Source organism: Bombina bombina, chromosome 1 (assembly GCF_027579735.1).
Source record: "Bombina bombina isolate aBomBom1 chromosome 1, aBomBom1.pri, whole genome shotgun sequence".
Lineage (NCBI taxonomy): Eukaryota > Metazoa > Chordata > Amphibia > Anura > Bombinatoridae > Bombina > Bombina bombina.
Genome location: NC_069499.1, coordinates 552,762,728 through 552,781,207, shown reverse-complemented (window position 1 = coordinate 552,781,207; position 18,480 = coordinate 552,762,728). Strand labels below are relative to the sequence as shown.

The 18,480-nt window shown below is 41.9% G+C and overlaps 1 protein-coding gene across 1 annotated transcript in view; it reads left to right on the top strand.

Annotated features, from left to right (window-relative positions):
* The window catches only part of LOC128645612 (aldehyde oxidase 1-like), a 365,796-nt gene that overhangs the window by 158,978 nt on the left and 188,338 nt on the right, over positions 1 to 18,480 (top strand). The window contains exon 18 of the mRNA XM_053698719.1: positions 822 to 939. Coding sequence (XP_053554694.1) covers positions 822 to 939 — 118 coding nt within the window. The remainder of the gene's footprint in view (positions 1 to 821; positions 940 to 18,480) is intronic.

The following is an 18,480-nucleotide window of genomic DNA, read 5'->3' as shown; positions in this document are numbered from 1 at the left end:
TTTTACCTGTAAAAAAAAGAAATACAAACATCCCCCCAACAGTAAAACCCACCACCCACAAAACCAAACCCCCCAAATAAAATCCTATCTAAAAAAATCCAAGCTCCCCATTGCCCTGAAAAGGGCATTTGGATGGGCATTGCCCTTAAAAGGTCATTTAGCTCTTTTTCCACCCAAACCCTAAGCTAAAAATAAAACCCACCCAATAAACCCTTAAAAAAACCTAACACTAACCCCCGAAGATCCACTTACAGTTTTTGCTCTGTCTAACTCTCTTCACATCCTCAGATTTTAATTCGCTCAATAAATAGTAATATGAACTAGCTAAGGTGATCTTCAAAACTTACCTGGGGATAACAAAGAGAAGCCAATCAAGGCATGCAAACATAGGTAGAAGAAGAATGTAGAGTCTGCACCATTACATTTTGAGAATCTGAGTTAGTTTTCTGCGTAAGTATAACAGATACTCCAATTTAATTCAAAAATGTATTCCAAATTACAAAGGCTCTTGCCCCTTTCAAAAAAGTTTGATAGAAAACAACATACCTACTTATTATGCTTTCTCCATTGGGGTTATGAGTTCTCATGTCTTATGAGGCTGACTTTAGCTAGAAGTGGGCAGTAAACAAGAACATGAGACATATATTGGGCATTAATATAATGTAAAAAAAAAAAAAAAGAAACAAGACAATTTTCTTCATAATATATCTGAGGTATCACCACACATAAACAAGTCATAAAAGTAGGACAATTTTGCAGATATAACATTGTAATAGAACAATATCAATGTAGAGTTTAAGCACATTTTGATTTGTTTGCAGATCAATAGATGCTTCAGAAGCTCAAACCGTTCCAGGTTTTGTCGATTTAATAAGTGCTGAGGATGTTCCTGGGAGCAATGAATTGGATGGACAGGGCAATGTATTTTCAGGGGATGTGGTAAGTCTGAAATTGTCAGCAGATCCACTTTCATCTGTACATTTTTTTTAAACTTATTTTTATTTTATATTTATATAGAGAGACAAGGCATCACTCTTTAAGGGTATAGCAAAGGAAATGTAACCAGCAGCAATTATGTTGTTTACTGTAAGATAAATCATACTGTGGATTACTGCTTGAGGAGGGAGTGGCTGCCAATTAAAAGTGTTAACATGTATTTTGGTCTATGACTGCTTGTGCACAATGGAAGGCTTTCTAAACTTAAAGGGACAGTAAACACCAGAATTGTTGTTGTTTAAAAAAGTAAATAATCCCTTTATTACCCATAATAACCACACCGTTATATAAATACACTTTTTACCTCTGTGATAACCTTGTATCTAAGCCTCTGCAAACTGCCCCCTTATGTCAGTTCTTTTGACAGACTTGCTTTTTAGCCAATCCGTGCTCACTCCAGGGTAACTTCACGTGCATGAGCTCAATGTTATCTATATGAAACACATGAACTAATGCCCTCTAGTGGTCAAAATGCCTTCAGATTAGAGGCAGTCTTCAAGTTCTAAGAAATTAGCACATGAACCTCCTAGAATTAGCTTTCAACTAAGAATACCAAGAGAACAAAGCAAAATTGGTGATAAAAGTAAATAGGAAAGTTTTTTATAACTACATTCCCTATTTAAATCATGAAAGTTTTTTTTTTTCTTGACTGTCCCTTTAATAGTGACAGTTATATTAAAAAGGATTTTATTAACAAAACAAGAATACTATTTTAAGTTAAAGGGACACTAAACCCAATTTTTTTCTTTCATGGTTCAGATAGAGCATGTAATTTTAAGCATCTTTCTATTTTACTCCTATTATCACATTTTCTTTATTATCTTTGTATCTTTATTTGAAATGCAAGAATGTAAGTTTAGATGCCAGCCCATTTTTGGTGAATAACCTGGGTTATTCTTGCTGATTGGTGGATAAATTCATCCACCAATAAAAAATTGCTTCTTCTTTTTCAAATAAAGATAGCAAGTGAACGAAGAAAAAATGATAATAGGAGTAAATTAGAAAGTTACTTAAAATTTTATGCTCTAGCTGAATTACGGAAAAAAAATTGGGTTCAGTGTCCCTTTAAATAGTACATCAGGGCCATCAAAACAGGTTCCTTTTCTTTTCCTCAGCACCACTAAGCAGAAAACAAACAGCAGTAATTATTAATTGAAAAAGTATGTAAACCAAGTTTTGTAAATTTGAGTAGAATATTAATTTAATTTACAAAAAAATAATAGTAATTACTTTCCTAGGTGCTATCTCATAGAAACATAGAATTTAACGACAGATAAGAACCATAAAGGCCCATCAAGTCTACCCATATTAAATGTTACTTTTTTCTTCAGAAAGCCTTATGCATGTCCTAGACATTTTTTTAACTCCTTTACAGTCATGTTTACCACCTCAATTGGTAGTTTATTCCATGAATCCACCACCCTTTCTGTAAAAAACAAATGATTCCTCACATTTCGTCGGAATCTGCTTCCCTCTAAGTTAACTTGTTACCCTTTGTTTTGGCTTTTTTATTTGTGGAAAATGTTTTCAGCTTCCACTTTAATAAATTCTTTCATATATTTGAAGGCTTTTATCATGTCACCTCTTTCCCTTCTTTCCTCTAAACTATACATATTTAGGTCTTTCTTTGTATGCTTTATATTTTAGACTGTGTACCATTTTAGAAGACTTCCTTTGGACAGTTTCTAGTTTATTTATATCTTTCTGAAGATATGGTCTTCAGAAGCATACAGTATTCCAGATGAGGCCAAACTAATGATCTGTAAAGTGCCATAAGAACCTTGCTATTTCTGCTACTAATACTTCTCCCAATTCAAGCAAGTATTCAACTGGCCTTAATGGCTGCACTGCTGCATTGCAAATTTTAAATCAACTGAAATAATAATTCCCAAGACCTGTTCCTCTTTAGTTACAGTCAGTAACGTACCATTGAGACTATAATTGGCCCTTGGGTTTTTGGATCCTATATGCATAATTTTGCTCTTGGTAATATTCCATTTTAGATCCCATTTATTTGCCTAGTCCTCCAGTTTTTTAATATCACTGTTCATTTGATCAACCCCTCCTGGAGCATCAACTCTGTTACACATTTTTGTATCATCAGCAAACAAGCAAACCTTCCCCTGAAGTTCAATTCCAATATCACTAATGAACATGTTAAACAAAACAGGCCCAAGAACTGACCTTTGGGGAACACCACTAGTAACTGACCCCTCATTTGAATGTACTTTATTAATTAAAACCCTTTGCCTTCTATCCTTACGCCAGAATTTTACCCACTTAACAATCTACTCCAAGGCAATATATTAAAGGAATACGTTTGTTGTGTGAGACAGTGTCAAATGTTTTGCTAAAGTTTAGGTATGCAACATCTACGACTCCTCCCTGATCTATTCATTTACTTACATGGTCTAAGAAATCAATAAGATTAGTCTGACATGATCTTCCATCAGTGAAACCATGCTATCCTTTGTCTTCTAAGTTGTTTGTTTAAAGGTAAGACACAAGTCTTTCCTTTAAAATAGTTTCCATTAATTTCCCTTTAATTGAGGTCAAACTGACTGGCATATAGGTAGCCTACATATAATGTAATATAACCCCCCTCAATCCTGATATCAGTGACCATCACTCTATATAAACAAGGTTTGGTATACCTGATGAACAGCATTCCTATTAATAAACACAAATTTTAATGAAGCAATCATTTCAGAAAAAGTACATTGTCTACACAATGTTAATGAGTGAAGAAATTCTTAGGAAGTTTTTGATTTTCCTGATCTTGAATTTTCACTCATGCTGTAAATCATTCAACCCAAGCCAGATGACATAATCAGCTGACCATGTTTACGAACCTGTTCTCACCCATCAGCTGATTATCTCTCTAGTCTCCCTGGCTGCCGCCTAGCTCCTTTCTAATCCATAATGAATGCCTCTGCAAGACTCATCTTCCTTACATGTCGCTCTCCATATGTTGCACCTCTCTGCCAATCCCTTCACTGGCTTCCTCTTGCCTCCAGGATTAAACACAAAATTCTCACTCTGACACACAAATCCCTCCACTGCACTGCTCCCCCCTACATCTCAGACCTTGAGGCCGAATTATCAAGCTCCGAATCAAGACCGCTGCTCCAGACTGGCTCCCATCTTATGGAACTCGCTCCACAAGACTCCCCACCTAGTTTTGAAAGCTTCAAGTGCTCCCTAAAGACGCTACTATTCAGGGATGCATACAACCTACACTAACCTTCCTATCTCCACTGCTATCCCCTTGAACCCCGTAGCATGTAAGTCTATGAGCCCAGCTGTTTGTGGTTCACCTTCATAAGAGCCAACTACAACAGTCCAACTCTCTGCAGGGCCCTCTACCCATTTGATTCCTGTAAATGTTATCTTGTATACCGCCTATGTTTATAGCGCTGCGGAATCTGTTGGCAATCTACAAATGCCTGATAATAATAATATTAATAATAATTTTACCTGTGCTCTAGTTAATAAAAATCTGGCCTGTTAGGGGTACTTAAGAACTGGAGTTTAGAGAAACTGCAGTAAAGTACAAGGTGTTAGATACTAGCTAAGAGACCATGTAAAAGGCAAAATTCAAAAGGCAGACAAAATCCAGGCAAAACACAGGAGGTTAAAGCAGAATACAAATCCAGGTCCAGGCAGAAGGTCAGAAAACAATGTAGACAGGCACTTTAAAGACATTAAAGACACAACATAGCAACTTGTCGCAAAGCCAAAATGAATGAATGCATGAAATAATGATTGATTGATTGAATAAATACACATATTAATATATTACATTATTTGTAAAACTGGAAAATACAGTCGGCTAGATTACGAGTCTTGCGTTAGCCTTAAAAAGCAGCGTTGAGAGGTCCCAACGCTGCTTTTTAACGCCCGCTGGTATTACGAGTCTGGCAGGTACAGGTGTACTGCTCACTTTTCTTCCTCGACGCTGTAACATAAAACTCTTAACTAAAGTGCTACAAAGTATACTAACACCCATAAACTACCTATTAACCCCTAAACCGAGCCCCCCCTGACATCGGAAACACTTTTATAAAAAATTTAACCCCTAATCTGCCGACCGGACATCGCCGCCACTTTAATAAATATATTAACCCCTAAACCGCCACACTCCTGCCTCGCAAACACTAGTTTAATTTTATTAACCCCTAATCTGCCGTCCCTAACATCTCCGCCACCTATCTACATTTATTAACCCCTAATCTGCCACCCCAACGTCGCTGCTACTATATTAAAGGTATTAACCCCTAAACCTAAGTCTAAACCTAACCCTAACCCCCCCCCTAACTTAAATATAATTTAAAATAATCTAAATAAAATTATTACAATTAAATAAATTTATCCTATTTAAAACTAAATACTTACCTATAAAATAAACCCTAAGCTAGCTACAATATAACTAATAGTTACATTGTAGCTATCTTAGGGTTTATATTTATTTTACAGGCAACTTTGTATTTATTTTAACTAGGTAGAATAGTTATTAAATAGTTATTAACTATTCAATAACTACCTAGTTAAAATAAAGACAAATTTACCCGTAAAATAAATCCTAACCTAAGTTACAATTACACCAAACACTACACTATCATTAAATAAATTACCTAAACTACCTACAATTAATTACAATTAAATTAAATAAACTAAAGTACGAAAAACAACAAACACTAAATTACAGAAAATAAAAAAATAATTACATTTTTTTAAACTAATTACACCTACTCTAATCCCCCTAATAAAATAAAAAAGACCCCCAAAATAATAAAATTTCCCTACCCTATACTAAATTATAAATAGCCCTTAAAAGGGACTTTTGCAAGGCATTGACCCAAAGTAATCAGCTCTTTTACCTGAAAAAAGATAATACCCCCCCAACATTACAACCCACCACCCACACACCCAACCCTACTCTAAAACCCACCCAATTCCCCCTTAAAAAAACCTAACACTACCCCCTTGAAGATCACCCTACCTTGAGCCATCTTCACCCAGCCGGGCACAAGTGGACCTCCAGAGGGGCAGAAGTTTTCACCCGATCCGGGCAGAAGAGGTCCTCCAAGCAGCAGAAGTCTTCATCCAGATGGCATCTTCTATCTTCATCCATCCGGAGCAGAGCGGGTCGATCTTCAATCGAGCCGACGCGGAGCCATCCTCTTCAAACGAAGTCCAAGCGAAGAATGAAAGTTCCTTTAAATGACGTCATCCAAGATGGCGTCCCTTGAATTCCGATTGGCTGATAGGATTCTATCAGCCAATCGGAAGTAAGGTAGGAAAAATCCTACCTTACTTGGAACTGCCAATAGAATGCAAGCTCAATCCTATTGGCTGATTGGATCAGCCAATAGGATTGAACTTCAATCCTATTGGCTGAGAAATCATGCACGAGCACGTTTAGCCAGCTTACCACTACCATAAGCAATGCTGGTATTGAGATGAGATGTGGAGCTAAATTTTGCTCTACGCTCACCTTTTTGCGGCTAACGCCGGGTTGAAAAAAACCTGTAATACCAGCGTTGTCTTAAGGTAGCGTTAAAAAAAAAGCTTGTTAGCAACGCACCCCTGTTACCACAAAACTCGTAATCTAGGCGAGTGTATTTTAGTCACCTCAAGGTAGGCACTGGCACAGTAGTACATCCATGTAAAAACCGTAAGTATAAAGTAATAGGTCAGTTTTTGTTGAAAGGATAAGTAAATTCAGCTGGGATTAGGGAAAGATTACACTTAAAGTAAAAACAGAAATTTAGCTAAATGTACTGAAACTGATTCTATAAGAACTTTTGAAGAGACAAAGTAGGTAGAAGCTTTTGGTATCCTATTTTCGGCATATTTACAAGGTATACGTTATATCATGAAGGATTTTCCCTTTTTTTGCAAAAAAAATATCACCCTTTTCATTAATTCATGTTTTCTTTTTTGAAATGGAAAGTTTCAGCTTTCGGAAATATATAAAGTTTTGGTAGAGTTTAATTCCGTACCTGCTTTCAATGGGATGGCACGCTCTTGGACCTTAGACTAAAGCTTTATAAGAGTATATCTTGCTACCTTAGAGGCTTACTATAAAGAGTCACATTGCTAGGTGGTATAAGGGTTGTGTAAATAATTGCTGTAAACACAGGAAAGAAAATCCTAATTTAATACACTATTTTTATTTTTGTCCAAAAATTAAACAATTGTGGGCTATGATCTGCTCTCGGGTGTCGAAAATTTTTAAGACCAAAGTTGATATTAGTATTAGTATAGTATATACTTCCTCTATTACTAAAATAAAAAATAGTATTTTAAATCTCTTAGTAAAAGAAGAGTAAAATATGTTAAGTGAAGGAAAGGGAAATATGACTTTATTTGTTATTAAATGGGAGGGCTTTTATCACCTCATATGATGAATTGATACAGTGGCAGATCCTGGCCCCTTTTGTTAAAGACTATGGGATAGATTATGCCGTAGTTTGCGCTCGAGTTTGAGCGTTAAAACTGCTAGAAGTAATTTGTTTGTGCTTCAAGACTTGCTGTAACAAATAGACTTTGAGAAGTTGCAAATATAAAATCGCATTTCCCCATAAACTTCAATGGAGCTGAAAAAGTTGAAAAAAAACACCCACAAGTCTTGCAAACACGATCATGGTTATTTAAAAACGCACCATAAGAAGATAATATTGCATATTTCATAATCCAATGTTCTGCACATAGCAGAATACATTCTATTTATTCTTAAAGAGATATGTATATATAAAGATATATATATATATATATATATATATATATATATATATATATATATATATATATATATGTATATACACATACGTATTTGTTTGTTTATATACATATATATATATATATATATATATATATATATATATATATACATACATATATATATATATATATATATATATATATATATATATATATATATATATATATATATATATATATATATATAAAGCAAATGGTGTGTATGCACTCCCACTATACGTAGATAACTTCCAGGGTGCTATAAAAATACTAAAGTTTGTGGTAATAAGCACTCTGGTCTAGAGATGTCTGTGTCAACAACAACCTTTTATTCCAAGTAACATTTCAGGACCAAATGCAGTCCCTTCCTCTGACAAACAAAAAGTGAACAAACTGAGCCTCTTAAAGGCCCCTAGAACCCTCCCTCAAAAGAACACCCAATCCTGACCGTCCATATAACCCCCCCCCCCCCCAGACAATACCTTATTAGATAATCAGTAATCAATGTGATGGTATTGTGAATCAGTGCTCAAATAAACCATATTGACAATAATATACAGTGCAAATACAATCACCATCAAAATAAGCCCTATATTTAAACATTCAATGGAGAGATCGGCACCTTCAGGGCTGCGTGAGATAAAAGGCTATACCGTAACCAGTGTACAAAAAAACAGAAACAGCAATGGCCATGTTAGCTCTAAGCCAATCACGCGCTGGGTGTGTCATTCGAAATCATACACTCCTACCACCGGTTATTAAGACCCGTAAGGATTGAAGCAATACACCACCCCTTAGGTAGACCGCAAATACCTAACCGTAGACAGTACCACTCCGAACAAGAAAAACGTCCCATGGACAGATCAGTATTGATTCACACAAACCAACATGTATACACAATACATTACAACATCACCTCCAGCATAAGAGCAAGGGGGTGGGGGGAGGGAACAAAATGACACTCACACCCGTGTATATACCAACCAAATGGTTCCTAGACCTTAAGGAGGCGGAGGCACCTTCTGTCCCTGTCACCACCCACACACAGACAGCAGACTCCTCTCTCATCAGCTGGTACCTGTCAAACACAGCAAAAAGCCGTAAGAGCACAAAAGTTCAATCAGTTCCTGTAGCAACCTCCAAAAAAAATTAAAACAAACTCACTATTCTCCACACCTGTGTAGCACCTATATATCCATTACTCCGCACGAAGGACCGGATAAAATGCTATCTATAAACATAAATGTTACAGAAGCATTAGTTATTTTGTTGTGAAGAGCTTATTTCCCAGCAGCAATGCCTGAACCAGCAAGCCAGCGCCTAAGAAGGGCTCCAAGAAAACTGTAACAAGTTTAATTTCATAAAGAGTTAACTCTTTTTTTTCAGCTTTTAGAAACTATTGTCTAATCACCTCTGGAGCCAGACTGCTAATTGATAAGATGAACTTGTAAACTTGTTATCTTAAGTACTGTAATCCTATTGTGGCCTGTCAAAGGACAGTGCTCTCTATCTAAATGTGTGATGGGGGATTTTGTGCTTCCCCCCCCTCTCCCCCTGGGAGTGCCCTGTGTGCATGTAACCTTAATAAAAAGCAGGCTGGGCATCCCAGTCCTGAGTTCTTGTTTGACCCTCAATCGCAGCGTTGACTCGTTTTTGTGGGCAGAAGGGTATCCTAGCTGTACTGCAGCTAAGGGAGATTATTCTATATTTGCGAGACTCATATAGAATACTATGGAAAGCAGCTTCTCCCCTCTTTAGCAATAGGGATCCAGGCTACTAAGCGGTCCATCTCTCAGCGAGACTAAGGGTAACCGTAACATTTGGCGGCAGCGGCGGGATTTTCCTGGATTTCCTAGGAGAGGTACAGAACGGATGGAGAGCGCTTACGAAAAATTGAAGCGTACAACCCTAAAGGATTTACTTGAAAGCAGAGGGGGGTACGCCAGCAACCGGCCGAGGAGAGAGCTGATCGCAGAATTGACCGAACTGGATCAGAGCTTCACAATGGCGGAAACACCGACCACGATTAGTGACGAAAAAACCAGGATTGTTCGGGAAAGGCTCTCATTATACGGGCCGAACCCCTCCATGGAATTGGTACAGCAGTTGATGGCGGAGGCGGACGAGGATATACGAGAGACTCGAGCCCACGAACTCAACCTAGCGAACGCACACCGCAATGCTGAAGCCCCGCAGGTAATCATCCCTGTCGAAAATGCTGGGAGGCCCAAGATACCCTATGCGGCATTTCGACCCTTCCTAGAGAGCGAGACAGGGATTGATGAATATTTGGCGGACTTCGAAAGGCAATGTGCCCTGCACCAGATTCCCAACAGAGAGTGGCCCACGATATTGTCTGGGAAACTATCCGGGCGAGCCCTGGAAGCCTTTCGTACTCTGGGTGCTGAGGAAGTGACACAGTATGAGCTAGTTAAGGAGACACTGTTGCGACGGTACGCTGTAACTCCGGACACGTATCGCCGACAGTTTCGGGGCACGGAAAAGAAGCCTAACGATACCCATATGGAATGGGCGCACCGAATGCGGAGAGCGGCAAATCACTGGCTGAGCGGAAGTAAAGCGGTGACTGGGGAGGAAATTTTACAATTGTTTCTCTTAGAACATTTTTATAATGGCATGGAACAGCAAGGGAAGGAATGGCTGCGAGACAGGCGGCCTTCTACCTTAGAAGAAGCAGCCAAATTGGCCGATGAACATTATGACTCCCGTCTTCACGAACCCATGAACTACCGAGCTCCAGCACGGGTCGAACCCAGAGAGGTTTACCGTGCACCCCCTCGTGCTGAATTCCGAGCCCCGGTGCCCACAGGGCCCGTCCGACACTCAGGACCACCCAATAACAGCTCTGAGCGTCCCAGACCGACTTGCCACCGATGCAAGCAACCAGGGCATTTCATGGCTAGCTGCCCCCTTAATACGCACCAGACACCCAGGAATTACAATTACCCCTCTGGGTCCTATCGTCCGGCCCGGGCCCTCTGTGTTAACCAAGAGGCCCCTATGGAGGGATATGTGGGGCCGCTTCACGAGGCAGACCCTGTATATGCTGCCTCAGATAACCGCCAGCACCATCGGCAGAGGGTATGGCTCGAGGGGCGATCTACCGAGGGATTGCGAGACACAGGGGCTACTATCACGCTGGTACAGAGTCATTTGGTGCCAGAGCACAAGCGATCCGGACAGACTGTGGCCGTTAGAGTGGCGGGGGGGGATGTGTACAAAATTCCAACAGCTAAAGTGCATCTTGATTGGGGAGCGGGAAAGGGGGCTGTGAACGTGGGCCTAATGGATAATTTACCTGCCGAAGTACTACTGGGCAACGATTTGGGCCCCATGACTTCTGCCTATGCTCCAGTATGCAACAACGAGGCGGACCCAGTGACTACACGGGCCCAAGCCCGGACGGAGCGAGAGCTCTCACCAGTGCGGGAGACACAGGTAAGACCTACCCCGACCTTGCCTGACAGGTTAGGCCCCATACCCTGGGACACCCCAGATGCCTTCGAGGCAGAGTCTAAGACTGACCCGACCTTACAAAAGTACCGGGAACGAGCAGAGACCGGAGGGGGCGGGGCAGATAACGAAACATTCTTATGGGAAAAAGGGAAACTATACCGCTGGACAGAGAAAAGGGGACAGCGTAGGCGACAGCTGGTAGTGCCCCACAAATACCGTCAAGAAATCCTCAAAATAGGCCACGACATCCCCTTAGCAGGCCACCTAGCCGTTACCCGTACCCTACACCGCATTACTCACACGTTCTTTTGGCCAGGGGTGCACGCTGACGTTAGAACTTACTGTAACACCTGCGATGTGTGTCAACGAGTAGGAAGGCGAGGCGATCACCCTAAAGCCCAGCTAGTAAATATGCCCATTGTAGAGGAACCCTTCAGCCGGGTTGCTATTGACCTAGTGGGACCACTGGCTACCCCTAGTCCCTCCGGTAAGCGATACATTCTTACCGTAGTGGACTACGCTACCAGGTACCCAGAGGCTGTCGCCCTATCCAACATACAAGCGGATACGGTAGCGAATGCACTAGTACAGGTGTTCTCCCGGGTAGGATTTCCAAAAGAAATCCTATCCGACCGAGGCACCCAATTTACGGCTGAATTGACCCAACAACTCTGGCAGGTTTGCAAAATTAAGTCCCTCCTAAGCTCCCCATACCACCCCCAGACGAACGGGCTGTGTGAGAGGTTCAATGGGACCCTCAAGCAAATGCTCAAGACGTTCACTCAGGAATACCGAGACTGGGAACGCTTCCTGCCGCACCTCCTATTTGCTTATCGGGAGGTGCCCCAGGAAACGACAGGGTTCTCTCCCTTCGAGTTGCTCTATGGAAGAAAGGTACGGGGACCCCTAAACCTGATCCGGGAGCACTGGGAGGGAGAGATGGAGGCTGACGGTGTCCCAATTGTGCCATACGTGCTGGAACTCAGGGACCGAATGGAGCAATTAGCCAAATCCGTGCGGGCTAATCTCCAGTTGGCCCAGAGAAGACAGAAAGTATGGTACGATCGGGGGGCCCGAAAGAGAATCTTCACCATAGGACAAAAGGTGTTAGTACTTAAGCCGGTGAAGACAGACAAATTGCAGGCGTCCTGGCAGGGTCCCTACCAGATCGTAGAGAAAAGGGGAGACACCACTTATGTGATAGCTAGCTGCCACGACAACAATCTTAGAAAGACATTCCATGTAAACATGCTCAAGGAATATTTTGAGCGACCAGAGAACGTGACGGCCGTATGTTGTTCCCCTCAGGAAGACCCCGACAGTTTACCCATTCCAGACCTATTAGAAAAGAGCCTCCCCACAGGTATAGTGGCGCAGGTTCAGATAGGGGACCGACTTAGCCCCACTGAAAGGGAGCAACTCAACCAACTCCTCCAGTCCAAACACCTCACCTTCTCCCCGAAGCCAGGGTACACTACTTTAACCACCCACCAGGTAGATACTCCGGGACAAGCTCCCTTGCGCCAGGCTCCGTACCGAATCCCCGAAGCAGTTAGGACAGGAATGAAGAAGGAGATCGATGAGATGCTCCAGCTCAGGGTAATTGAGCCCTCCGATAGTCCCTGGGCCTCCCCAGTTGTCTTGGTGCCCAAGAAAGATGGGACCACCCGGTTCTGCGTAGACTATCGGAGGCTCAATGAAAATACCGTGACGGACGCTTACCCTATGCCCAGGGTAGACGAGCTACTCGATCGTATAGCCAGGGGAAATTACCTGACCACTATTGACCTCTGCAAAGGTTACTGGCAGATTCCCCTGGCCCCGGAGGCTATCCCCAAGTCGGCATTCGTCACCCCATTCGGCTTATATCAGTTTAGGGTAATGCCGTTTGGGATGAAGAATGCCCCAGCTACATTCCAGCGCTTGGTGGATAGGCTCCTGGATGGCTTCCAGAGTTTTGCTTGCGCCTACCTGGACGACATAGCGATCCACAGTGAGTCCTGGGAGGACCACTTAGCTCATGTGGGAATGGTTCTGGATCAGATCCGGGCTGCTGGCCTGACTCTGAAGCCAGAAAAATGCCACTTTGGGATGGCCGAGGTACAGTACCTGGGTCACCGGGTGGGGTGTGGAAAGCAGCGACCAGAGCCGGCCAAAATAGAAGCTGTCGCCAATTGGCCCACCCCCATCACTAAGACTCAGGTCCTAGCCTTCCTGGGCACGGCAGGGTACTATAGACGGTTCGTACCAGACTACAGCACACTTGCCAAACCCCTGACTGACTTGACCAAGAAGAACTTACCTCGACAGGTCCTGTGGTCTCCCCACTGTGAAACGGCTTTCCAGGCTCTCAAAAATGCTCTAATTAACGCTCCTGTCTTGGCGGCCCCAGCCCTTAACAAACGTTTTATCGTCCATACAGATGCTTCCATGTTCGGGCTGGGAGCCGTCCTCAGCCAAGTAGGCGAAGATGGAGGGGAGCATCCAGTTGCCTACATCAGCCGGAAGCTCCTGCCCCGCGAAGTCAGCTATGCAGCGGTCGAAAAGGAGTGTTTGGCTTTGGTGTGGGCATTAAAGAAATTGACTCCCTATTTATATGGTCAGGAGTTCACTCTGGTCACCGACCATAACCCGTTGGTGTGGCTGAACCGGGTCTCTGGAGATAACGGCAGGCTATTACGTTGGAGCTTATCGTTGCAAACCTTCAATTTCACCATTACTTACAGACCTGGGAAACAGAATGGCAACGCCGACGGGTTGTCCAGACAAACCGACCTCAGCCCCGCATAACCAGCGGTCTGGACAGCCTTAGTCTGCCCCGAAAAGGGGTCAGACCGTGTCTGCCAGAGTGTTCCACAGAAAGGGAGCAATGTTACAGAAGCATTAGTTATTTTGTTGTGAAGAGCTTATTTCCCAGCAGCAATGCCTGAACCAGCAAGCCAGCGCCTAAGAAGGGCTCCAAGAAAACTGTAACAAGTTTAATTTCATAAAGAGTTAACTCTTTTTTTTCAGCTTTTAGAAACTATTGTCTAATCACCTCTGGAGCCAGACTGCTAATTGATAAGATGAACTTGTAAACTTGTTATCTTAAGTACTGTAATCCTATTGTGGCCTGTCAAAGGACAGTGCTCTCTATCTAAATGTGTGATGGGGGATTTTGTGCTTCCCCCCCCTCTCCCCCTGGGAGTGCCCTGTGTGCATGTAACCTTAATAAAAAGCAGGCTGGGCATCCCAGTCCTGAGTTCTTGTTTGACCCTCAATCGCAGCGTTGACTCGTTTTTGTGGGCAGAAGGGTATCCTAGCTGTACTGCAGCTAAGGGAGATTATTCTATATTTGCGAGACTCATATAGAATACTATGGAAAGCAGCTTCTCCCCTCTTTAGCAATAGGGATCCAGGCTACTAAGCGGTCCATCTCTCAGCGAGACTAAGGGTAACCGTAACAATAAATAACCCTTGAATCCTATTCATCACGTGTATTGACCAAGGCAGAAGAAAGCCTATTAAATAAAGGACTATCCTTTGTACGGACCACCAGGTTTAACGAGTTTGACGTTTTTATTGATGTCCAGAAATTTGGTAGAAATTTATGACTGAGAGAATTTTACAGAACTAAAGAAGAGAGAGTGGCATTAAAAACATTAAAAGAAGATACTTCCATTGTGATCTGTCCAGCGGACAAGGGTGGAGCGGTGGTACTCATGGATGTGAAAGATTACAAGGCTGAGATCCTGAGACAACTAACAGATGTGAAGACCTACTTACCATTACAAGGTGATCCTACTCTCCGATTAAAAAGGAGAATTGACACGCTACTATTGGGATGGAAAGAGAGGGAACTTATCTGACAACAGGATCTCAATTTTCTGAAACGGGACTATCCACTGATACCACTCCTCTACACCTTATGCAAGATCCACAAAAATGCAGAGACACCACCTAGGAGACCCATAGTCTCCGTGAGAGGCTTGTTATTACAGCCCCTTGCTCAATTTGTGGACTTTTATTTACAGCCATTGGTGAAAACTATGAAATCTAATATACAAGATTCTACTGATTTCATTACACACATTAAAAAACTTGCCAATATCAATTCAACCTGATTTATTAGTATAAAATATCAAGTTTGTACACTGTTATTCCTCATTGCAGCTGGGATTGCAGTGGTTGCCAATACCCTGAGACAAGCAGCATACATTGGACCATCAGAAGAGGTGCTAATATCGTTACTTACTATATGCCTGACAGAAAACTATTTCCTCTTTGACAAGATCTTTTACCTACAGATTTCGGGAACAGTGATGGGGTCGAATGTGGTCCCATCTTTGGCCAATCTGTTTATGGCGGAATATGAAACCACAAAGATGAATATCTATGGGACAGATCAAATCAAATACTTTTGTCGGTACATAGATGATCTATTTCTTATTTGGGGTGGTGGAGAGGAGAGCTTGCTTAAGTGGATTAATGATCTGAATTCACTAGATAACACAATTCGCTTTACATATACAGCCAACATCAACAGGGTTGACTTCTTGGATGTGGGAGTTTTCAAGACTGATGAAGGCCTAGGGACAACCCTATTTCAAAAAGCCACAGATCGCAAATCATTGCTCCATGCACGGAGCTGTCATCAACCTACCCTAATTCACAACATCTCCAAGGCACAGTATCAGAGGGTCATTAGAAACAATACCAACATTGATACTTGCCAACAACAATGCAATGAAATGACACTGAGATTTCTAGAAAGGGGATACAAAAAGAGGCGACTGTTGGAGATGCAAGAAAAGGCCCTTCACTCTACGGGGTTGGATGATGGGACACCTTCCAACACAGCCAACCAACTGACATTTGTGACCACCTTTACACCTAAGACTCAACTGATAACTCAAGCGGTATGAGACGAATGGAAGCTAATAGAGGCTGATCCTACACTACCTTTTACTGGATGGGTGGCTCCAAGAATTGGTTTCAGACGGGGCCGGACTTTGAAAGATTCCCTAATGAGTGCGGATATCAACTCTGATCCAGGCCAACAGACTTGGATGAAAATGAAGACAAAGGTTTTTTTCTGTGTGCCAGCTGCATGACCTGTAATGGTATAATAACGGGCACGTACTTCCACCATCCGGACAAGAAGAAGAAATATGACATCAGATTCTTCCTTACATGCACCACAAAGTATGTAATTTATCTTCTTAACTGCCCATGTGGGAAGTTCTATACAGGAAAAACTGTAGATGACGCCAGCACAAGAATGGCCAATCACCGGTCCAGCATACATGCAGCTATAACTAAAGGGAAATCGGACCAGCCGGTGGCCCGCCACTTTCTTGAGGCAGGACACTCAGTGAACGACCTCAGATTTAGAATCATAGATCATGTACCAATCCTGAGAAGAGGTGGTAATAGAGAGAAGCTTATCCTACAGAAGGAGTCAAGATGGATCTATGAACTGGGAACCTTGAGTCCAAGGCATACTGGATGGCAGTGCTACCTATAACTCCCACCTGAATGAGTCCTATCTGGGTCAAGATATGAGGATCCACAATCCATGTTTGTCTCAATGACCCAAGGGGGGAGACCCCCTTGGTACTTCAGGGCCGACTATATGGATCTTCGAAAGAAGGAATTACTCCCTCACTCTCCTGATGGTTCTCTGAGAGTTCATGATCCCTCTCTTCTGAGAGTTCATGAACCTTCCATTTCTTTCCCTGGATTGCCTTCGACATTTAGATATTCTATCATTGCCATGTTAATATGTTATTACATTTTGTTGAATTTATTCTATGGCTATTGTCATTTCTGTTTTTTATCTCTTTATTTCTAAACAGGTTTCTGTCTTGGTCTTATTTGTCTGTCCACGGTGTGTAGTTTTTATCATAATTCACTCATATGTTTAGCGTATTTTTAAATATGATTTTGTATTTTAATTTTTTTTAATTTTTATTCATTAAGTCTTATGTCTGTGTTCAGTGGGAGATTGGTAACTTTTGATGGGTCTGCGTGGTTGTACATGGTCATTTATGTAATTTGTGTCAATAGTAAATAACCTCTCTGTTGGTTTCATACCGATTTACGTCTATTGCATTTGCCCGGCCATCTAGTTATGGAGCTTGTGATGATTTAGGGAGTATAATCATTTATGACAGCAACATATATAGAAAGGTAGATTCACATATGTTTTGACCTAACACTAGGGTCTTATATTTACATATCTGTTGATGAAGGGTAGGATTTATAGGTTGTTTATGTAAAAAGGGTGCATTATCATTATTATTTATGGCAGTGTTGTGTGACTATAAGTAGGTTTACACCCATTGGTTCCTATGACAAAATTTCTTAATAATTGTTTGTGGAGGATAGTGAGTTTGTTTTGATTTTTTAGGAGGCTGCTACAGGAACTGATTGAACTTTTGTGCTCTTATGGCTTTTTGCTGTGTTTGACAGGTACCAGCTGACGAGAGAAGAGTCGGTTGTCTGTGTGTGGGTGGTGGCGGGGACGGAAGGTGCCTCCACCTCCTTAAGGTCTAGGAACCATTTGGTTGGTGTATACACGGGTGTGAGTGACATTTTGTGTCCTCCCTTCGACCCTTGCTCTTATGCTGGAGGTGATGTTGTAATGTATTGTGTATACGTGTTGGTTTGTGTGAATCGAAACTGATCTATCTGTGGGACGTTTTTCTTGTTCGGAGTGGTACTGACTACGGTTAGGGGATTTGCGGTCTACCTAAGGGGTGGTGTTTTGCTTCAATCTCTACGGGTCTTAATAACTGGTGGTAGGAGTTTATGATTTTGAATGACACGCCCAGCGCCTTTCAGTGATTGGCTTAGAGCTGACACAGCCATTACTGTTTCTGTTTCAGTTTTTTTGTACACCGGTTAAGGTATAGCCTTTTATCTCACGCAGCCCTGAAGGTGCCAATCTTTCCATTGAATGTTTAAATATAGGGCTTATTTTGATGGAGATTGTATTTGCACTGAATATTATTGTAAATATGGTTTATTTAAAAACTGATTCACAAAATCGTCACAATGATTATTCATTATCTAATAAGGTATTGCCTGGGGGGGGGTGTTATATGGACGTTCAGGATTGGCTGTTCTTTTGAGGGAGGGTTCTAGGGGCCTTTAAGAGGCTCAGTTTGTTCACTTTTTGTTTGTCAGAGAAAGGGACTGTGTTTGGTCCCGAAACGTCACTTGGAATAAAAGTTTTTTGTTGACACAGACATCTCTAGA